The sequence below is a fragment of the Thalassophryne amazonica genome, chromosome 19 (genome assembly GCF_902500255.1).
Source record: "Thalassophryne amazonica chromosome 19, fThaAma1.1, whole genome shotgun sequence".
NCBI classification, from domain to species: Eukaryota; Metazoa; Chordata; class Actinopteri; order Batrachoidiformes; family Batrachoididae; genus Thalassophryne; species Thalassophryne amazonica.
Genome location: NC_047121.1, coordinates 10,183,034 through 10,206,951, shown reverse-complemented (window position 1 = coordinate 10,206,951; position 23,918 = coordinate 10,183,034). Strand labels below are relative to the sequence as shown.

The 23,918-nt window shown below is 48.4% G+C and overlaps 1 protein-coding gene across 1 annotated transcript in view; it reads right to left on the bottom strand.

Annotated features, from left to right (window-relative positions):
- The window catches only part of kif6 (kinesin family member 6), a 267,960-nt gene that overhangs the window by 160,510 nt on the left and 83,532 nt on the right, over positions 1–23,918 (bottom strand). Inside the window, exons 8-9 of the mRNA XM_034159854.1 lie at positions 19,545–19,688; positions 18,121–18,207 (exon numbers count right to left, since the gene is read on the bottom strand). Of these exons, the coding sequence (XP_034015745.1) occupies positions 18,121–18,207; positions 19,545–19,688 (231 nt within the window). The remainder of the gene's footprint in view (positions 1–18,120; positions 18,208–19,544; positions 19,689–23,918) is intronic.

Sequence of the window (23,918 nt, the reverse complement as noted above, 5' to 3'; positions counted from 1 at the left end):
GCCAAAACATAGCTTTCAACCTCATATGTCAGTTCGCTGTGTGTTGGCTATGCACAGCCACAGCAATTAAGCAGTCAACACCAAACTTTCAACCCTTGGTTGAAAGTGTATGTGTGCAAACAAATACACACACACACACAAGGTTAACCTTATATATTACATCACAACCTGCTCACTGGAGACCTTATTTTCGCAGTTCGCGTGGTTCTCAGGTCATGTAGAAAGCATTACACTTTACTCACTACATAGTAGCGGCTGGCAAGGGTGCACTTTAATTACAGTTTGAACGTGGGCGCTTTTTCAATTAAAATGTAACTGCTGTGTGTGGCAGCCAGAGCGTTGTCGTGACCTGACATGCTGTCACCCTTTATCATCATTCACTTGAGTCTCATGAATGTCACATATTGCTCTATAAAAATTAATGCTGACAACATACACACAAGGCAATGCTACTTACTACACCTTAACTGGTAGGCATCCTTCAGTCTCGAGAGACTATGGAGTTGGGCTCTGGGTGTTGACTCGAGTGCAACGTCGGGTGTAGCTGCACAGGCCAATGCGGGAATGACAGTCCCCGGCAGAGAGCACAGATAGTCTGTCGCTGGTCTGTCTGCTTGGCCTGCAGCCTTTCTTCTCGCTCTCTTTTCCTCATGATGCTGAGCCAGTGTCTCTTCGAACCTAGAGACCTTTGTGCACAGTCTGTCTCCAGGCTGACCATTCTAGAGCTGTTTCTTCCCAGTTGTTCTGGTCGATGCTCGAGGCTTTTAGGTCCCATTTGCACACATCTTTGTAGCGTAGCAAAGGTCTGCCTGTGGAACGTTTTCCCTGCACAAGTTCTCCGTACAAGAGGTCTTTAGGCATCCGTCCATCATCCATGCACACAATGTGGCCAAGCCAGCGCGGCCGTCTTTATTTCGACAACACGTACATGCTGGTGCTTCCCGCTCTTTCCAGAACAGTGTTGTTTGGAACCTTTTCCTGCCATGTGATGCATCTGAGGCACCGCATGTGGAAGGCATTGAGCATCCATTCCTGTCGGGCATGCAAGGTCCAGGTCTAGCTGCCATACAGGAGGGTGCTCACAATGCAGACTCTGTAAATCTGGATCTCTGTGTGCTCGGTTAGCTTGCTATTGTTCCAGGCTTTCTTTGTCAGTATGGACATGGTGGTAGCTGAGTGGGCGGTTACTGCTGCGTCGTCTGCAAAGAGGAAGTCACACAGGGTCCTCAGATGGGCTTTAGTGTTTCCTTTAGTCTGAAGTTGTTGAAGAGTTTTCCATCTGTCCTTGTTCGGAGATACATTCCTTCGGTTGCAGTTCCAAATGCATGTTTTAGCATCACGGCGAAGTAGATCACGAACAGGGTGGGAGCCAATACACAGCCCTGTTTCATTCCGCTCCGTATGTTGGAGGTATCTGATGTTGAGCCATCGAAGATGACGGTGCCTTTCATGCCTTTGTGAAAGGATCTAATGATGCTGAAAAGCCTGGGTGGACATCCGATCTTTGGGAGGATTTTGAAAAGTCCTTCCCTGCTGACCAGGCCGAAGGCCTTCATGAGATCTATGAAGACGATGAAGAGTGCTGCCCTTGCTCCCTGTGTTTCTCCTGCAGTTGTTTGAGGGAGTAAATCATGTCTATGGTGGATCTATTGGCACAGAAGCCACACTGCAATTCAGGATAGACTCAATCTGCAAGTACTTGGAGCCTCTTTAGTACTACTCGTGTGAATACTTTCCCGACCATGCTAAGGAGGGATATGCCGCGATAATTCCATCGCTCCCATCGTTCTTGGCCAGTGTTTGATAAACCTCAGCATTCCCAAACATAACCGCTTCATCACAGCTCACCCACACGATTATAATAACATGTGAGTGGTCACGTTTACTAAACTGTCCTCTGTCAGTCTTCTCTGTACTGTCTTACTATACATATATCACTCTGTACTGTCGCTTGTCTGTCTCTCACTTTGTTTTGTGTTATTAGCCTCTCTTTTGTATATTTTGTTATACGTGAGTCCCCAATTCCATAAGCATTTTCTCATCAAAATGGGACTGGTGGAGGATTCACCAATTTTTTTGTTAATGTAATATTTGGAGATTGTCTTATTTGAAGCTAATCATTCACTAAAAATAAAGTTGTCCTCTGAAGAAGGGGGCGCTGGGGGGTTCGTGAGTGGGGACTGCACTTATAAAACCACAAAACTCAGGCAGCATTGGGGTCCCCCCAACATGATCCTGTTCATTCTTCGTTATAAACCCTATCACCACTGGATCTGACTACTCCACTAAATCCATAAAGCAAACCGTGAGGCTGGAAGTGTCTCTGCATCAAAGAACTAATGCAACAAAGTGGCAGCTGTCACCAAACTGTGACACTCTTGACACAAAGGTGCTGGGTTTACAAGGGACAAAAATGTAGCTCAAAATCAAACGTCAGACGGTATAATCTAATTCAACGGGGCACTGCCACTTCTAGCAGGCATCACTTCAAAGGAGAAATCCAAACCACTTATTTGGTCAGACACCAATAAAGTCAAGATACTCTTGAGAAGAAACAGACTTGCTGTGTGATTTTGACAGGTGCCAATTTGCAAAGAAAAAATGTCATCCTTAATCCCATGTCATATTTTTTGACACTGAATACCTTACCATGGCCACCAGATCCACGCCCTATATCCTTTTTTTCCCCCCTCTTTTTTTTGGGAAGCCACGGTCTGATGTAATACTCCCAGCTGTATCCTCAAAGGGTGACCACCAGTGATTGGTCAGTGGAATCTGCCGCAGTCTATTTCAGAGAGCCAAGCCCACACTGGTACCACCACAGCACCGCAGCTGGGTTCCATAACCTCTGAACAAAACCTGACTCAAGCCATGTGACCTATGATGTCAGCAGGTCTTCCAGAAACTCTGGCCAGTCCATACAAATACAGATTTTTATGGTTATGTATTTTGATGAGGTAAACATTTTTGGAATATTCAGTACATCCAACAATTATGATTTCTAAAAACTATCTGCTTATTTGGATCCTGATTCAAAAAGCCAGTGTGGCCATGGTGGCTGTGTGACTGCTTCGGTGTAGCATATCAGGATCCTGCTTCTGAATTTGGTGGGTGAACTGAGATGGTATTGCTCTGACTCCCACTGCACCTGCAAGGTGTATTTGAAGATCATCTGTGAGGCAAACATTTTTGGAATACTCATGCTACTTTTAAATTTTTCATAAAACTGTCTCTGTATTTGGGTCCTGAAAAAGGGGAGAAACTATGAAAATGGAAATAAATTTTCTCAAATTATGAAGAAATTCAGAGCACCAGGGCATGTCTGACTTGAACTGTCCCTGACGTGAGTGTGTGAGAGAATAGATGGATGCGAGGAATCATTGTAAAGCTCTTTGTGAGTCTGCATCAGATAGAGAAGTGTTATCGAAATGTAGTTCATTTATTGACAAGCCTTTCTTTTAGCTGGTTCAATTCCCAAGAAGGATGCATTTGATAGTGTTGAGGTAGACTGTAGTTTATCTCTCCTTCTAGGCCAATGACACCCACCTAAAAACTTTTCCACACTGCAGTATGGATACACTGGCAGTTTTTATTGAGGCCAGTTTGTAAAGCCATGTTAGCTGCTAAAGTTAGGATTACTCATACTGTACTGACTGTTCAGTTCTGTAAATTTTAATTAATCATTCCTATTTGTGTCATCTTCTTTAATTAGTTACAAGATTCATATGAACATTGCCAAATTTTAAGCGGCGTATACTTTGCTGCAGACTCACTACAAAGAAATCAAACACTGGATGCAGTATCAGTTTTGGACTGAATGAAGTAAAGAAATCAAGTGATCAATTATCAGCAGTAGTGACATGTGTTAATGGTGTGACAACACAGAATCAATGTTGCCATGCCTCTTGTATCATGTAATATTTCCAAGGCATTCATTTAATTTAATCTTGATTTAACCAGGTTAGTCCCATTGAGACTAAGAGCTCTTTTGCAAAAGAGACCTGGACAATTATAAAGTTTCCAATTCACCTAACCTACATGTCTTTTAAGATTAAGATTTTAAAGTAACTTGCAACAGTCTCAAAACAATAAAAGACTGTGCACTTGCCCGATAGAAGATGGCACTCATCCCAAGCAAACAGGCATTTAAGCGCACCATTGAAGAATTGTACACTGCCTATTTTGACTATACTTATCATATCATTAATTTACCAATTCTCCTTTCAGTGCAGTCCAGATAAAAGGCTGCAGCTACTGCATTTCAAAGGGTTAATAAAAAATAAAAGAGTAGGACATTTTTAGTCTTAGCAAAGATTTACAATGTAATGAGTGCTCTTATATTTACATACACATATGCATGTTCAGGGTTCCACTTCAAGTGTTTGAAGTTCAATCCAATCACGAGAGGATGGCACTGACATGAACTCAAGGTGATGTGGCACAGAAAGTTGTGGGACCCAAATGCAAAAACTCACAGACAGTGGAGTTGAAATTGAAAGGCTTTATCGGTCAAAACGAGTTGGGATCCGGTACACAGTTAGACAGTCAAGGATGCAGAGGTACAGGTAGCCGGCAGGCAAAGGCGTCATCAGAAAGGCAGGCTTAGATCTTTTACACAGGCAGACAAAGTACATGGGCAGTAGCAAGACAAGGTCACAAAACAGAACTGGGTCAGTGAAAAAGGCTGGTACGAGGACTGTGAAAATCAACGAACTGGCGAGGCTTGAGTGAAAACAGGTGTGTCAGAAAGTGAGAACAGGTGTGTCAGAAGAATCAGGGCGGCGGCGTGGCAAACAGAAGAAACAGGAAAGTTCAGGTGGGCGTGACTAAGTGCAAAAATACTGAACAGCAAAAACCAAAAGATAAGCCTGATGAAGAAAAAACAGAAAGGACAAAATACAGACAAGTGCAGTGAGACAGAGATGAAAGAAAACAGAGGAAAAAAAAACAACTGAACATCATAACATGTTGACGGAAAGAAATAACCCAAAAACTAATAAATGTTAAGGTGGACAGACCAGCCAGAAAATAAGACTAAGACAAAACTAGAACGGAACTGACCATGGCTAAAGGATGAAAACTAACAAGAACAAAATGTTAAAAGAACCTATAGACTAAATAGAAAACAAACCCAGACTACAGAATAACAGATAATGCCAAAAATGACTGAACAGAAAAATAAGTGATAAACTGAAAACAAAACCAGAGACAAAAGTACACTTCACAGAAAAAGCCCAACTAAAGCAGAACACGAGAAATGAGATAAACAGAACCAAACCAAGACTGAAGTGACTAAGGTAACAGTAAATGAAAACAATATGGTAAAACAGCTAGACACATTTACCTAAACATCGATTATTTTTTTTATCCTGCTTATTCCAGTTAAGGAACACAGCAGAGTTGGGGCCTATCCTAACGTCATTGGGGAGCGGTGGGTTTCACCCTGGACAGGCCAAAAGTCTATCACAGAGAAAAATAATTATCTCTAAAACTTTCAATTGGAATTACCACACATTGACACTAAACATTAAATTGGGCCACAAATCACAATTTTAACTTTAAATTATACACAACAGATGACTATCCTGTGCAGAAAACCACCCACAGTAAACTGAAACTACTCCAGTGAAACTACACATTATCCATCAAATGCATGTATTATGTCTTACACCACTCACAAACATGGTGTTATTATGGGCGCCCTTTTTACGTAGAATAAGACATACTTTCCTGCTACAACTAAAATTAGGGTAGAGCCTCATCTCCCTTGACAAAAACAGGAACATATGCACTGTCAACATTCTATACTCTGGAAGAGAACTGCACTGCGCAAGACCACTGCAGTAAGAAATACTCCCATTCCCATTTTCCACAGCAACTACACGCTACTTTGATGAGACCTCAGAGGAGCCAGCAGTTCACAGGTTCCCTAAGAGAAACCCACACAGAACAGAAATGATGAGGTGGAACGTTATCCCAGAACCTTCTTGTTGCAGGACAACCGTGTATTAAGCCACTGCACAGCCAAACTGATGACATTAACAACAACAACAACAACAAAAAAACAAAACAAAAAACTCTAATTTGCATACATTTTCTGCTATTGGAAAAATGAACACAACAGTGAGGTGGCAGAAGGTTGTTGAGCCCCAAAACGTGAATCCGCTGCAAATCATGTATTATCCACAAACTATTAATGAAAATTTAGGCAAATCGTTAATATTTGTGATGTTGTGTGGGCCGCCCAAACAGGAGGTACTGCTGGCTCACCACCAGAGGGCGCCCTGCCTTACGTCGGGCTTCAGGCACCAGAGGGCGCAGCCACCTCTCAGGAGCACCAGGAGCCCGGAGCTGACAGCTGTCAGTCATCATCTCATCATCATCACATACCATAAAAGCCTGGGAGAGCCATCACAACTCTGCCGAGTTATCAGCTTACCCGTCAGGTAAACTACTACACAAAACTCAGCCGTTTTGTGCCGTACGCACGCGTTTTTGCAGCAGAGCTTTTTGCAGTCGTAAACCTTTTTGTACACTTGCAGCTTGTAGCCGAGTTTGTGGAAGTTGGAGGAGTTGGCGTCTCCACTCCTCACTTCTGACTTGATTAAGTGTTACATAAGGCACTGCACGTACTCTGAGTTCCTGTGTTTGGAGGTGGAGGTTTTTCCCTCAGGAAGGAACTGTATTTTTGCTGACTGTTTGCTGGGTGTATACACACCCACCTTTAACCTGTGTCTGTTCCTGCCAGCAGTACCGGATCTGACAGCTGGAAGCAGTGGCCACCTGGGGACTCAGGACTTGGTGGCTCCGGTGTATTGCAGGTCTCCGCTGGCGGTGGAACCTCGTGGGTCCCGGCTCTTCTCTGGATAGGCGTCTCCTACCCTCGGACCTGCCCACGCGTCACCTTTTGTGTAGATTGATTGACAGACTAAAAGCATATTTGGTTGTTGTGCACATTTGCAGAATAAATTGTTATTTATTTGGACTTCCTATTGGCTGTTCATTTACGCCCCCTGTCGTGGGTCCGTGTACTTCACTTTCCCAACAGGATAACTCGGCCACGTCATGGACTCCAAGGGGTGTTTACCACCGTCTGAACCACCAATGGAAATGCAAGGTGCGCAGGCTCCACCAGGAGGTGAGTTGGGTGAGCTGCAGCGCATCCTCACCAACTTTATGGCTCGGTTGGATCTGTTAACCGAGCAGGATATTCACCTCACCCACAGGATGGAGGCTCTCACCGCTCAGGTAGAGGCGCGCGCGTCAGACACGGCTGCAGCCACCCCTCCTGCGGGCCTGTTGCTAAATAATGATGATCCAGTGGTAGTTCAAAGGTCTCCCCCCCCTTCTCCTGAAGCTTACATTAGCCCCCCGGAACCGTACAGGGGTTGTGTCGAAACGTGCGTGGACTTTCTGATGCAGTGCGCGCTCATTTTTTCACAACGCCCCGTGATGTACGCATCAGACCACAGCTGGGTGGCTTTTGTGATTAATTTGCTTCGAGGCAAGGCATGCGCCTGGGCTACGGCGCTCTGGGAGCAGAACTCACGGCTCCTGTCGACGTACACTGGGTTTATCAGGGAGTTTCGACAGGTGTTTGATCATCCTTACAGAGGCGAAACCGCTTCTAATGTGCTACTGTCAATCCGACAGGGGCGCCGGAGTGCCGCTGAGTATTCAGTCGACTTCCGCGTTGCGGCAGCGAGAGCCGGCTGGAATTCGGTAGTGCTCTGCACCGCCTTTATAAGGGGGCTGTCTCCGGCCCTAAAGGAGCACCTGGTGGCGAAGGACCAGCCGCAGGATTTAGACGGGCTTATCGACCTGGTTATACGGTTAGACAACAGATTAGAAGAACGTCGACGGGAGTGAGACGAGGGGTGTGATCAGGCACGCGCCGTCCCTCTCCCTTCCGGGTCTGAAGCAGCGCCGTCCTCCCCCCGCTCCAAAGCCAGAGCGTTCCGTGTGACAACAGCTCCCCCTGCTAACGATGTTAGGGACACAAGCAGGGCTGAATTGAGATTGAATGACAGACAAAGGAGGCTGGCACGTGGAGAGTGTTTTTACTGCGGCTCGAGTGAGCATAAGCAGAAAAACTGCCCCAAGCAGTCAAAACGACAACACTCGCTCTTAGAGACTGGGCTAAGGGTGAGTCATAATACTCACGAGGGAAAAGCACGAAAATCCGCACGAGTCCCAGTTATGGTCCTCTGTGGGGATTTAACCCTTCATGCCCCAGCACTCAGCGACACGGGGTCAGAGGGGAATCTGCTTGATAGCAGATGGGCTAAGGAAGTAGGGCTCCCTCGAGTGGCCCTTCCTTCACCATTGAAGGTACGGGCACTAGATGGCACCCTTCTTCCATTAATAACACAACAGACACAGCCCTTAACACTGGTTGTGTCTGGAAACCACAGGGAGGAGATTGTGTTTTATGTAACACCTTCTACCTCCAGAATTATTTTGGGTTATCCATGGATGAGGAAGCACAATCCCCGGATCGATTGGCCGACTGGGGTTGTGGCTCAATGGAGCGAAACCTGGCACCGGGAGTGTCTAAGATCCTCGGTCCCACCCGGTGCGACTGCTAAAGAGGAGGTCCGAGTCCCCCCAATCTTACAGCGGTGCCGGCTGAGTACCATGATCTTGCTGACGTTTTCAGCAGAGATCTGGCACTCACGCTTCCCCCGCACCGACCATATGATTGTGCCATTGATTTGATTCTGGGCGCTGAGTATCCATCCAGTAGGCTGTACAATCTCTCACGCCCTGAGCGCGAATCAATGGAGACCTACATCTGGGACTCTTTAGCTGCCGGGTTAATCCGGAATTCTTTCTCCCCGTTAGGTGCTGGTTTCTTTTTTGTGGGCAAGAAGGACGGCGGACTCCGTCCATGCATTGATTATAGAGGGCTGAACGAGATTACGGTTCGCAACCGATACCCGTTGCCTCTATTGGATTCAGTGTTCATGCCCCTGCATGGAGCCAAAATATTTACGAAACTGGATCTTAGGAATGCTTATCACCTGGTTCGGATCCGGAAGGGAGACGAATGGAAGACGGCATTTAACACCCCGTTAGGTCACTTTGAGTACCTGGTCATGCCATTCGGCCTCACTAACGCCCCCATGACGTTTAGGGAATTGAAACGCCGGTTCTCGACTGCGCCAGTTCTGGTGCAGCCCGATCCTAACCGCCAGTTTGTTGTTGAAGTGGATGCCTCTGACTCAGGGATAGGAGCCGTGCTGTCCCAGAGCAGGGAGTCCGATAAGGTTCTCCACCCTTGTTCCTATTTTTCCCACAGGTTGACCCCGGCAGAATGGAGCTATGACGTCAGCAACCGGGAGCTCCTGGCGGTGAAAGAGGCCCTGGAGGAGTGGAGACACTTGTTAGAGCGAGCTATGGTTCCATTCACGGTTTTCACTGACCATCGGAACCTGGAGTACATCCGGACCACTAAGCGTCTGAACCCGAGGCAAGCCCGTTGGTCACTGTTCTTTGGACGTTTTGACTTCCGGATCACATACCGCCCCGGGACCAAAAACCAATGGTCTCACGCACTGTCCCGGGTGCATGAAGAGGAGGTCGGAACAGAGCTGTCGGATCCACCTGACACCATCATCCCGGAGTCCGCTATCGTCACCACCCTCACCTGGGACGTGGAGAACATTGTCAGGGCCTCCCTGTTCACGGCGGTGGACCATCGAACAGATTGTACATCCCACCAGATGCAAGAGCTGCGGTCCTGGACTTCTGTCATGGTTCCAAGCTCTCCTGCCATCCAGGGGTGCGAAGAACCGTGGCAGTGGTCAGGCAGCGATTCTGCTGGGTGTCAATGGAAGCCGATGTCCGGACCTGCACCACCTGCGCCAGGGGCAAGGCTGTACATCAACAAGAGAGAGGACTCCTCCAGCTGTTGCCGGTGCCTCGAAGCCCCTTGTCCCATATAGGCCTGGACTTCATCACGGGTCTCCCTGCATCCCAGGGAATGACTGCCATCATGACGATAGTGGACCGGTTCTCCAAGGCGGCCCACTTCGTGGCCCTCCCGAAGCTCCCGAGGGCCCAGGAGACTGCAGACCTCCTGGTCCACCATGTCATGTGTCTGCATGGTATCCCCACGAACATCGTCTCAGACCATGGTCCCCAGTTCTCCTCGCAAGTCTGGAGGAGTTTCTGTAGGAAACTGGGGGCCACCATGAGCCTCTCGTCTGGGTACCACCCACAGACAAATGGACAAGCAGAGCGGGCTAATCAAGATCTGGAGCAGGCCCTGAGATGTGTGACCTCCGCGCACCCGACGGCCTGGAGTCAACATCTGGCCTGGATCGAGTACGCCCACAACAGCCAAGTCTCGTCGGCGAGCGGCCTCTCCCCCTTCGAGGTGTGCTTGGGGTACCAGCCCCCATTGTTTCCAGCTGTGGAGGGAGAGGTCGAGGTCCCCTCGGTCCAGGCCCACCTCAGAAGGTGCCGTCGGGTGTGGCGAACAGCCCGCTCTGCCCTTCTGAAAGCCCGGACGAGGGTGAAGAGCCATGCAGATCGCCGACGCACCCCGGCCCCCGCTTACCAGCCCGGGCAGGAGGTTTGGCTATCCACTAAGAACATCCCTCTGCACATGGACTCACCAAAACTGACAGACAGATACATCGGACCTTTTCCCATCATCAAAGTCATCAGTCCAGCCGCAGTGAAGCTTAAACTCCCAGATTCACTGCGGATCCACCCGGTGTTTCATGTCTCCAAAATCAAGCCCAGCCACACATCCAACCTCTGCACCCCCGGACCAGCGCTGCCTCCTGCCCACATCATCGACGGCGAGCCTGCATGGACGGTACGCAGGCTCATTGATGTTCGCCGGAGGGGTCGGGGTTATCAGTATCTGGTGGATTGGGAGGGGTACGGACCCGAAGAGCGCTCCTGGGTGAAGAGGAGCTTCATCCTGGATCCGGCCCTCCTGGATGATTTCTACCAGCGACACCGCAACAAGCCTGGTCGGGCACCTGGGTCCTGTTGTGTGGGCCGCCCGAAGAGGAGGTACTGCTGGCTCACCACCAGAGGGCGCCCTGCCTGACGTCGGGCTTCAGGCACCAGAGGGCGCAGCCACCTCTCAGGAGCACCAGGAGCCCGGAGCTGACAGCTGTCAGTCATCACCTTATCATCATCACATACCATAAAAGCCTGGGAGAGACATCACAACTCTGTCGAGTTATCAGCTTACCCGTCAGGTAAACTACTCAGCCGTTTTGTGCCGTACGCACGCGTTTTTGCAGCAGAGCTTTTTGCAGTCATAAACCTTTTTGTACACTTGCAGCTTGTAGCCAAGTTTGTGGAAGTTGGAGGAGTTGGCGTCTCCACTCCTCACTTCTGACTTGATTAAGTGTTACATAAGGCACTGCACGTATTCTGAGTTCCTGTGTTTGGAGGTGGAGGTTTTTCCCTCAGGAAGGAACTGTATTTTTGCTGACTGTTTGCTGGGTGTTCACACACCCACCTTTAACCTGTGTCTGTTCTTGCCAGCAGTACCGGATCTGACAGCTGGAAGCAGTGGCCACCTGGGGACTCAGGACTTGGCGGCTCCGGTGTATTGCAGGTCTCCGTTGGCGGTGGAACCTCGTGGGTCCCGGCTCTTCTCTGGATAGGCGTCTCCTACCCTCGGGCCTGCCCACGCGTCACCTTTTGTGTAGATTGATTGACAGACTAAAAGCATATTTGGTTGTTGTGCACATTTGCAGAATAAATTGTTATTTATTCGGACTTCCTATTGGCCGTTCAATTACGCCCCCTGTCGTGGGTCCGTGTACTTCACTTTCCCAACATGTGAACCGTTAATCATTTTGCTGCAAACTGTGAATAAAATATTTCACAAAACATGAACGCAGGTCTCAAACATTAAGTCGCAAAGCGTGAATATCATTCATGATATATATTTTCTGTCAGTTTAAGTACTTTAAGGATTAAAGTTTACGGATCAATTACTTCAGGAAATCTTGATCGCAAACCCCATATCTGCAAAAATATTTTTTTGGGGGGGAGGTGGGGGTGGGGGTGAGTACACCCGACGAGGCAGGGAGACAAGCCTCGAGTGCACTCACTTCTGAACATCACAGTATCGCAGTAAATCCCAGTAGATCAGCAGTTTCTTAAATACTCAGACCAGCCCATCTGGCACCAACAACTAAGTAACCATGTTCAAAGTCACTTAAATCCCCTTTCTTCCTTATTCATATGCTTAGTTTGAACTTCAGAAAGTCATTTTCACCATGTCTACATGCCAAAATGGACTGAGTTCCTGCCATGTGATTTGCTGATTAGCTATTTGCATTAACAAGCAATTGAACAGGTGTACCTAATAAAGTAGCCAGTCAGTGTAGCTCATTCACAGGTCACACTGTTCATTCATTGTACAAAAACTGTAAAATGTTGGAACTGCATCTTGTTGTTCAGGCACTGAATAATTGCATTTTGCAGCCTGCAGGCTACAGTATAAGACCATTAAGGTAGTGTGTGGCCTGAAAGTTTGGCCAAATACTGACTACAAAAGTATGAAAAGCAAACTCTGGGCATCAAATCAATGAGCAGCGCCGGCAAGTCCCACAGACAGTGTGTTTTTAGAACCAGCAAGCCAAAAATGAATTTGAGTGTCATCCCAACCCAAGACGAATGACATCATTCTAATCTGCAAACTGCACTGCTGGCTTTGCATTCTTTATAACCCAGGGAAGATAAAGTGGGAGCAGCAGCATCGGGCAAAATGAGAAACACACCAAAAATCCATAACTGGAGACAAGACGTTTGCCCATATAGTCTAGGTTTGCCTGAAGCTGTAACTGTGCCGGACCCAAGTGGAACCAGCCAGACACCGTCACAATTACTGCACGAGCCGCAGACTCTCTTAAAAATACCTCTGCAGCGTTTGCAAGTGGCCGGCCAACTTTTAGCAGTGGTAATACAGTAGCAGTTGATCCTGAGGCAAATCTGGCTCATCTGGGTAGGATGTGGATAAAAAGGCACATCTCCCTATAAGTTTTGACAACAGCCTGGAGGTCTCATTAACGGCACACTGTGGTAAGGAAGGCCATGACAAGCACCGCAAACTTACAAAATGAAGGATGGAACCCTCTGTCTGGGACTAATCTGCCAGAACTACAATCGCTCATTCACGTCCACTTGCACAGAATTTAAAGCATGTTAACATGCAAGTAATACAACACAAATATAGTGCACAGTACATATACTATACACACTTACATTCTACAGTCTTATAGAATGTATGCATTGTGCTGCCTTGGTGTCTGCTCTGCTCCCCCTCCCTTTCTGTGCTTCCAGGCAGCAGCATCACGGAGCTGATCATCTCACCTGATTGCAATCAAATCCACCTGTTATAAACCCGGTGCTGCCTCTCCACAATCACCAGGAACTCAGCTCTGCCTGTGTGGTACCTGGCCCCAGTTTGTCCTCTGTGAATGACACCTTCCATTTTTCATTGTGACTCTGCTTTTCCCTGTGTTTTTGACAACTCTGTTTCTTGTGCCTTCAGCGTTCCAGCCACCTGTCAGGTCTGTCGCAGCTGCCTGGTCCTGTTTCGGGTTTCACCCGCCATCTGGTGCAGGAACTAACCCTAACCCTTCAATCTTTCTGGTCAAGTCAGCATGTCTCCTTCTGTGAATTTGTGCAATATTTAATTCCTCTGCTCACACAAATTATTTGGCTTTATCCTGACTCCATGGATTTTGGGTCCTATCCTTGTTTTCTGGTTTAACTGTAATAGTATGTGGAAATATAATCAACAAAATGTCTCTTGAAGTGAATATGCCACAGCAATCTCAAGACTATTTATCAAAAAAAAAAAAAATCATTTTTGTTGTGGTTCATGTGTTTTTATCATTATTATTACATGGTATGTGATTTTGCCAACTTCTGATTGGCCCATTCGCCACTTTCTGAGCTGTACCACATGGCGAGTTGACCACTGGAGGAGCCAAGTTGACCACTGGTAGAGCCGAGTACACCTCACGTGCAGCGAAGGCCTCGGTGAACCCCATCCTGACCAGGTCCACATAATCATGGGTACACCTCATCAAAAGTCTATAATTCTATATTACTGACTTCATAACTGTCCAGCATTGTTTGAGGAAGGTGATCGCAACCTGGGCGGCATGGTGTCTCCAGTTGCCCTTGGTCCTGGGATCGCGTCCCACGTAGTCTTTTGTGTGTGCAGTCTGCATGTTCTCCCCATGTTCACATCCTCCCACTTTCATAGACATGCAGATTAGGTGAATCAGTGACTCTAAATTGGTCGTCTATCAGATTTATTATCGGTGCACGCAAGGTACGTATCCCCCCCTTTGGCATCTTTAATTTTTAATAGTCACTTATCATCATTAAAGGCATTAAGTTATTTCTAATTCAGTTTAACTGTTTGCCTGTGTTCATATATTTGTTATGAAAAATAACTAACTGTGACTAGTTATAGTTATTTTTCATAAATATATGAACACAGGCAAACAGTTAAAGTCACAGTTTGTCCATCACGAACACCATGTTCGAGCACAAGGGTGTCCATAAGTGCACGTGGCACCAGGACACCCTGAGCCGGAGGTCGATGATCAACTTTGTAGTCGTATCATCTGACCTTCGTTCACGTGTCTTGGACACTCGAGTGAAGAGAGGGGCAGAGCTGTCGACAGATCACCACCTGGTGGTGAGTTGGATCCGCTGGGAGGGGAGGAAGCTGGTCAGACCTGGCAGGCCCAAACATATCATGAGGGTCTGCTGGGAACGACTGGCGGAATCCTCTGTCAGCGAGGTCTTCAACTCCCACCTCCGGGAGAGCTTCTCCCAGATCGCGGAGGAGGTTGGAGACATGGAGTCCGAGTGGACCATGTTCTCCACCTCCATTGTCGATGCGGCTGCTCGTAGCTGTGGTCACAAGGTCTCTGGTGCCAAACCCAGTGGTGGACGCCAGAAGTAAGGGATGCCGTCAAGCTGAAGGAGTCCTACTTATCTTTGTTGGTAGGTGGGACTCCGGAGGTAGCTGACAGGTACCGGCAGGCCAAGTGTGCCGCAGCCCGTGCGGTCGCAGAGGCAAAAACCCGGGTCTGAGAGGAGTTTGGGGAGGCCATGGAGGAGGACTATCGGTCGGCCTCGAAGAGATTCTGGCAAACCGTCCGACGCCTCAGGAGGCGGAAGCAGCTCTCCACCAGCACTGTTTACGGTGCGGGTGGGGAGCTGTTGACCCTGACTGGGGATGTTGTCGGGCAGTGGAAGGAATACTTCGAGGATCTCCTCAATCCCATCGTCACATCTTCCGAAGAGGAAGAAGAGACTGGGGACTCAGAGGCGGACTCATCCATTACCCAGGCCGAAGTCACTGAGGTGGTTAGAAAGCTCCTTGGTGGCAAGGCTCCTGGGGTGGATGAAATCCATCCTGAGTACCTTAAGTCTCTGGATGTTGTGGGGCTGTCTTGGCTGACACGCCTCTGCAACATCGCATGGCGATCTGGGACAGTACCTCTGGATTGGCAGACCGGGGTGGTGGTCCCTCTGTTTAAGAAAGGGGTGTGTTCCAACTATAGGGGGATCACACTCCTCAGCCTCCCCGGTAAGGTCTATTCCAGAGTACTGGAGAGGAGAATTCGACCGATGGTCGAACCTCGGATTCAGGAGGAGCAGTCTGGTTTTCGTCCTGGTCGCGGAACACTGGACCTGCTCTACACGCTCCATCGGGTGTTCATCGGAGTTCGCCCAACCAGTCCATATGTGTTTTGTGGATCTGGAGAAGGCGTTCGACCATGTCCCTCCGGGCACCCTGTGGGGGGTGCTCTGGGAGTACGGGGTCCAGGGTCCTTTGCTAAGGGCTATCCGGTCCCTGTACGACCACAGCAGAAGCTTTGTTCGCATTGCTGGTAGTAAGTCAAACCTGTTTCCAGTGCACGTTGGCCTCCGCCAGGGCTGCCCTTTGTCACCGGTTTTGTTCATTATTTTTATGGACAGAATTTCTAGGCACAGCCAGGGTGTAGAGGGGGTCTAGTTTGGGAACCACAGAATCTCGTCTCTACGGTTTGCGGACGATGTGGTTCTGTTGGCTTCGTCAAATCAGGACCTTCAGCGTGCACTGGGGCAGTTTGCAGCCGAGTGTGAAGCGTCCGGCATGAAAATCAGCACCTCCAAATCCGAGGCCATGGTTCTCGACCAGAAAAAGGTGCTTTTTCCTCTTCAGGTCGGTGGAGTGTCCTTGCCTCAAGTGAAGGAGTTTAAGTATATCGGGGTCTTGTTCACGAGTGAGGGACGGATGGAGCGTGAGATCGATAGACGGATCGGTGCAGCATCTGCAGTGATGCGGTCACTGTATCGGACCATTGTGGTGAAGAGAGAGCTGAGTAGGGGGGCAAAGCTCTCGATTTACCGATCGATCTACATTCCAATCCTCACCTATGGTCATGAGATTTGGCTCATGACCGAAAGAACGAGATCGTGAGTACAAGCGGCCGAGATGAGTTTCCTCCGCAGGGTGGCTGGGCGCTCCCTTAGAGATAGGGGGAGGAGCTCGGTCACTCGGTAGGAGCTCGGAGTTGAGCCGCTGCTCCTCCACGTCGAAAAGGAGCCAGTTGAGGTGGCTCGGGCATCTTTTCCGAATGCTCCTTGGACGCATCGCTGGAGAGGTGTTCCGGGCACGTCCCATTGGGAGGAGGCCCCGGGGAAGACCCAGGACACGCTGGAGGGACTATATCTCTCGGCTGGCTTGGGAACGCCTTGGGGTTCCCACGGAGGAGCTGGGGGAGGTGTGTGTGGATCGGGAGGGCTGGGCGGCTTTGCTTGAGCTGCTGCCCCCGCGACCCGACTCCGGATAAAGCGGAAGAAAAATGAATGGATGGATGGAATAACTATAACTTTGAATGCCTCAAAACTGGTAAGACTTACACAGATAGATTCTGGAAGAGATCCAGTTTTGGAAACTGGAATATTTTTTGGCCTGACTGCACATTACCAGAAATACTGAACACTATAAAATGACCGAAATTGCAAGGTATCAACCTGTAACAGCTTGAAAATATCAAAAAAATGATGCAGATATTCTGGGTTTGTTATCCAGAATGAGTATCATGCACTATGATATCACATGTCAAAACTACTGGCATACCCTTTTTATACGAAATGCAGTCAAACAATGGTGATTTGTATCACATTCACATTATTACTACACAACCAAAAAGTTAACATGCACAGTGCCAAATGAATGATCAATAAAAACTACATTTGTGCAAATTATCTATAAGCTCCAAAGGCAACAAAACATGTGATTTTAGGGTTTAAGAACATTTTTCACTATTAAACTTTATTGTTCATGTCCATTATGTGAGCAGACATACGTAAATGTACTGTAGCAGCTTGTTCATCCACTGAAGTAAGATGAACAGCTAATCCATGAACAAAAACGTTATCTTCGAAGATTTAGAAGAAATGTGCCCACCACAGTGCACAAGACATGTGCACTCTTCCAAATGTTTTTTCACTTTAGAGGCTTGTGTTCTCCAGGAATGTAATGCTCATTAAAAAATAACTGAAAGGAATTAAGGTTATTTATGCTTTTAAATGAATGCAAAAAAGTGAGGGTCAACTTTTCATCCTTCCATCTAGACTCTCCTCCAAAATGTCAGTATGTTATTTGCGAGTAACATAAATATACACATCAGACAGCAGCTGAATCATTCTACAACAGGCTGTGATGTATTTGGGTAAAGTATGCCAAAACAGAAATGCAGGCACGTAAACACGGTAAAACACAGAGGATGCAAACAGGACCTGTGAGGATATCAGCAACTACAAGATGATTAAAAAAAAAAAAACGTGTTAAAAGGTGGAAATAAATCTCCCAAAGTAAGTATCTGACACTGGAAAAACGCGATCAGTGTCGGAGGTTTTACCAGGTCACTTAAGCACATCTACTTACACAGGAGCTGAATTCTCACTTATTTAATGAATATTTTAAGGTCTGGAAGCAGTGGGGAGGGTCTGACCGCAGAGAAACAGCATATTAACTTTAACGTTTGAGGTATGATTGTGTGGCTCAGCTGTGGTATTTGTAGTGACTGGAGAAGTGGTGTGAATGTCTGGGTGCCTCACCAGAGCAGGATCCAGTTCTTTATTCAATATTGCCTCATTCTTGATGAGAGCCACGCGCTGAGCAAAGCCACATGTAGAGATGGATTCCTGAAGAAAAAAGTCTGTTAAAGGCAGACGTCCAAACATTCCTGTTCCAACAAAGCCAAATGCCAGGTTTTCTTTTCTTCTGCATGAACAAACCTAATCAATAATTAACTTAGAAATAGAACTCAATGCTAAAATACCCTCAGTTGTATGAGCATTGTCTTCTTTATCATTTTCAGTGCAAACTATATACATTTATTATTTACATTAATTATTAAGATCCTATTGTCTTATCTACAATTTGTACATGTTCAATCAAGTCCCTCAATTTTGTCACATGATAATTTCACAAGTATCACAATGGAAATAAGAGCAATCAGAAATTTTAGACGATTCGAATCACCTCCAAAATTCAGTGTAGTCTTCATATGCCCTAACATCTATCTGTGGTGCAAATTTGGTGAGAATCTGTGAAGGGAGATATAATGTGTGGGAGACATAATAATTAAATGAATTTCTAAAATGCTTAAAAATTGAAACAACAGAAATAAAAAAACTGAATATACTATACAGGTTTTAAATATAAAATGTGTGTGTATACATTTTACTTTTGTGGTAAAAGGGGTGAGCGTTTATAAGCTTTTGCTTCTGCTCACACCCTTTCGGTCACACGGGTTCACGGTTAAATTGTCCTATTTATGAGATTTGTGAGATTGTTATTGTTGAGTCCGTGTGCCGAATAAATTCATTCAAAAATTCAAAATTCAATTCAAAATGAAAATAATGCTTTTCATTTGGAATTCATTGGCTGTGTGGGAGTCCTCTCTATTCAATCCATTTACCAACTGACGCTCTTTCTACTTTTTATCTATCCATCTATGCTATAGAGTAAGGAGGAAGAAAACTTCAACCCCCCACCTCCACTGTGAAAAGAGCACATACAGTATTATCAGCCCAGTCTCACGTTTTTTGTTTTTTTTTTCATGCTCCCATGACGAAATAAGTCACATTTTCGTGACAGGTTTTTTTTTTTTAACTCACTATTCCTAACCCTACTCCTACCCCCGACCCTAACCATAACCATAACCTAATCTTACTCTTTCCCCCCACCCTAACCATAACCACCCGACCCCCACTTCACTTTTAATTTCGTGCAGCCATCACGGAATGAATTAGTGCTGCCGTGCCGAAAATGAGGCACTTTTCGTCACAATATCACAAACCAATAGATTAATGTATATTTCGTGCTGCTGAATCACGACTTGCCGTGTGACCAGGTTGGTATTTATGCACACCACTAACAAAGCTAACTAATAAAGATGCTCTTTAACTTCACAGAGTTTCACTGCTCTGCTCAACTGAGGGGCATCAGAACATGGTCTTAAACAGCTCATACTAACATTGAGGTTCCTTTTATCAATGGCTATATTGGCAATCATTGTGGTCATGCAGTTCCCCCCAAGACTGTCCCTCAGCACAGATGTCATCATGGAATTCCTATAAGGAATATGTGAGCGGCTCTTCTCTGACAAAGTTATAATCACCTGAAGAACAACAGAAAAAGAGAGCAGTGATGAGGGCTGACAGGTGTAAAGAATAACATATAAAGTTCCTGATTATAACAAAGTGTGAAATATGGGGTTGCAATAATCTGTATTATAAAAGCCAAGTGGCCTCTGTGTGCGTGTATGAGTGCGTGTGTATACGGCTTCAATCACAGAGAAACTGGGGAGAGTTGACATTTGCCATTTGGTATGATTATGTATTATGGTTGAAGGATGAACGCTGCAAAAACAGAAAGTTGGCAGGACAAATATTTTTGGAGAAATTAGCAATATTAGCTAACAACAGTAAACAATGGACATTGTGCTGCAATGCACTATAGGAGTTTAGGGTTTTAAATGTTTGTATTGTGGTTCATGTTAGTTGTTAGTGTTATTGGTTTATTGTGTTTTTGTAGTTCAATTGGTTTTTGTAGTTCAACTGGTTTAGTGAGTTTAGTTAAGTGTCATTTTGCTGTTACTGTGAGTGAAAACTGTACTGCGTTCGATGTCTTCCGCCACTGTCTCTGTTTGTGGGCGTGTGCTCTTTGGTGGTGGTGGGGGGGTAGGGGCGGGACAACCACATAAATGACAGTGAGTAGCTAAGAGTAAAGCTTCATGGTAAGCCAACCAGAGGCAAAGTGTTGTGAAAGTGTAGGAACAAGGACCCACAACAGGGGGCGCAAATGAACGGACAATGGAGGAGTCAAATAACACTGTTTTTACTGTTGCGAAACAGGCACAACAAACACAACCGACCGCCGCCGGTCTGAATGGTTCTTCGCCCTCGTCCGGGCCCTTAACAAAGCAGAACAGGCGGCACGCCACACCCGACGGCACTTCCGTAGGTGGGCCTGGACCGAGGGCACACCGACCTCTCCCTCAACCACCGGAAACAACGGGGGCTGATACCCCAATCACACCTCAAAAGGGGAGAGGCCGGTGGCTGATGACACTTGACTGTTGTGGGCGTACTCGATCCAGGCCAGGTGGGTACTCCAGGCCGTCGGGTGCGCGGCTGTCACACAGCGTAGGGTCTGCTCCATTTCTTGGTTGGCCCGTTCTGCTTGTCCGTTGGTCTGGGGGTGATACCCGGACGAGAGACTGACCGTGGCCCCCAGTTCCCGGCAAAAGCTCCTCCAAACGTGCGAGGAGAACTGGGGACCGCGATCGGAGACGATGTCTGATGGTATCCCATGCAGACGGACGACGTGGTGGACTAGGAGGTCCGCTGTCTCCTGGGCCGTTGGTAGCTTCGGGAGGGCCACGAAGTGGGCCGCCTTGGAGAATCGGTCCACTATCGTGAGGACCACGGTGTTTCCCTGGGACGGCGGGAGACCCGTGACAAAATCCAGGCCGATGTGGGACCAGGGGCGATGAGGGACGGGCAGCGGCTGTAGCAAACCCGAGGTCTTGCGGTGATCGGCCTTGCCCCTGGCGCAGGTGGTGCAGGCCTGGATGTAACCCCGGACGTCGGCCTCTAGGGACGCCCACCAGAAGCGCTGCCGGACGACTGCCACGGTCTTACGCACCCCAGGATGGCAGGAGAGCTTAGAACCGTGACAGAAGTCCAGGACTGCAGCCCTAGCTTCTGGTGGGACGTAGAGTTTGTTCTTCGGTCCGGTTCCGGGGTCCGGGTCTCGTGTCAGGGCCTCCCGGACGGTCTTCTCCACGTCCCAGGTGAGGGCGGCCACGATAGCGGACTCCGGGATGATGGGATCTGGGGGATCCGACGACTCCGTTTTGACCTCATCTTCATGTACCCGGGACAAAGCATCCGATCTTTGATTTTTGGTCCCGGGACGGTAGGTGATCCGGAAGTCAAAACGGCCGAAGAACAGTGACCAGCGGGCTTGCCTGGGATTCAGCCGCTTGGCGGTCCTGATATACTCCAGGTTCCGGTGGTCAGTGAAAACCGTGAATGGCACGGACGTTCCCTCCAACAGATGTCTCCACTCCTCAAGAGCCTCTTTCACTGCAAGGAGCTCTCGATTGCCGACGTCATAGTTCCGTTCGGCTGGGGTCAACCTGCGGGAAAAATAGGCACACGGGTGAAGGACCTTATCGGTCTTCCCGCTCTGGGACAGCACGGCTCCTATCCCTGAGTCAGAGGCGTCCACTTCAACCACTAACTGGCGACTAGGATCGGGCTGCACCAAAACAGGTGCAGACGAGAAGCGCCGTTTCAACTCCTTGAACGCGGCTTCGCAACGATCCGACCAGGTGAAGGGGACTTTTGGTGAGGTCAGGGCTGTCAGGGGGCTAACTACCTGGCTATAGCCCTTAATGAACCTCCTGTAGAAATTAGCAAAGCCTAGGAACTGTTGCAACTTCCTACGGCTTTTGGGTTGGGGCCAGTCTCTCACCGCCGCAACCTTGGCCGGATCTGGAGCGACTGAGTTGGAGGAGATAATGAACCCCAAGAAGGACAAAGACGTGCGGTGGAACTCACACTTCTCGCCCTTCACAAACAGCCGGTTCTCCAACAACCGCTGCAGGACCTGACGTACATGCTGGACATGGGTCTCAGGGTCCGGAGAAAAGATGAGTATATCGTCTAGATATACGAAGACGAACCGGTGCAGGAAATCCCGCAAGACATCATTAACTAACGCTTGGAATGTTGCGGGAGCGTTTGTGAGACCGAACGGCATGACCAGGTACTCAAAGTGACCTAAGGGGGTGTTAAATGCCGTCTTCCACTCGTCTCCCTTCCGGATCCGAACCAGGTGGTACGCATTTCTAAGATCGAGCTTGGTGAAAATTTGGGCTCCATGCAGGGGTGTGAACACTGAATCCAACAGGGGCAACGGGTATCGGTTGCGAACCGTGATCTCGTTCAGCCCCCTATAATCAATGCATGGACGAAGTCCGCCGTCTTTTTTACCCACAAAAAAGAAACCTGCGCCCATCGGGGAGGTGGAATTCCGGATCAACCCGGCAGCTAACGAGTCCCGGTTGTAGGTCTCCATTGATTCGCGCTCAGGCCGTGAGAGGTTGTACAGCCTACTGGATGGGAACTCACTGCCCGGAACCAAATCAATGGCACAATCATACGGACGGTGGGGGGGAAGAGTGAGAGCCAGATCCTTGCTGAACACGTCGACAAGGTCGTGGTACTCCACCGGCACCGTCCCCAGATTGGGCGGGACTCTGACCTCCTCCTTAGCTCGGGAGCCGGGAGGAACCGAGGAACCTAGACACACCCCATGGCAGGTCTCGCTCCACTGAACCACTACCCTGGACGGCCAATCAATCCGGGGATTGTGCTTCAACATCCAGGGAAACCCTAAAACCACACGGGAGGTGGCCTGAGTCACAAAAAACTCGATCACCTCCCGGTGATTTCCTGACACCACCAGAGTTACAGGTGGTGTCTTATATGCGTGATCGGAGGGAGTAGGGAGCCATCTAGTGCCCGAACCTGTACAGGCGAGGTAAGCGCCACCAGGGGGAGCCCTATCTCCCTGGCCCATCTGCTGTCCAACAGATTCCCCTCAGAGCCCGTGTCCACCAGTGCTGGGGCCTTCAGGGTTGAGCCCTCATAAAGGATCGTAACTGGGAGTCATGTGGCAATGTGGGTGTGTCCCACGTGAATGTCTCGGCCCACCCCTAGCCCAGTCTCTAGGGGCGGGCGTTGGAGTTTAACCGCTCGGGGCAGTCTCTCACATGGTGCTCTATTGAACCACAAATAAAACAAGCTCCGTGGGCCCGTCTCCTCTGTGCATCTGGTGCCCTAAATGTTGCCCTACTCGTGTCCATAGCTTCGTCAGCAGGGGGAGCTGTGGCCCCACGGAGCGCAGGGGCCGTGGAGCGTGGGGAAGGCGGAGCGCGGTCGGAACCGGAAGGGAGAGGGACGGCGCGTGCCCGGCCACGCCCTTCGTCTCGTTCCCGCCGACGTTCTTCTAACCAGTTGTCTAACCGTATGACAAGATCGATGAGCCCATCTCAATCCCGCGGTTCGTCCTTAGCCACCAGGTGCTCCTTAAGAACCAAAGACAGTCCGTTTACAAAGGTGGCGTGGAGTGCAGTGCTATTCCAGCCGGACCTCGCAGCCGCGATGCGGAAGTCGACTGCATAGGCAGCTGCGCTCCGACGCCCCTGTCTCATTGACAGTAGCACGGTTGAAGCGGTTTCGCCTCTATTGGGGTGATCGAACACGGTTCTGAGCTCCCTTACAAACCCATCATATGTCAGAAGGAGCCGTGAATTCTGCTCCCAGAGCGCTGTAGC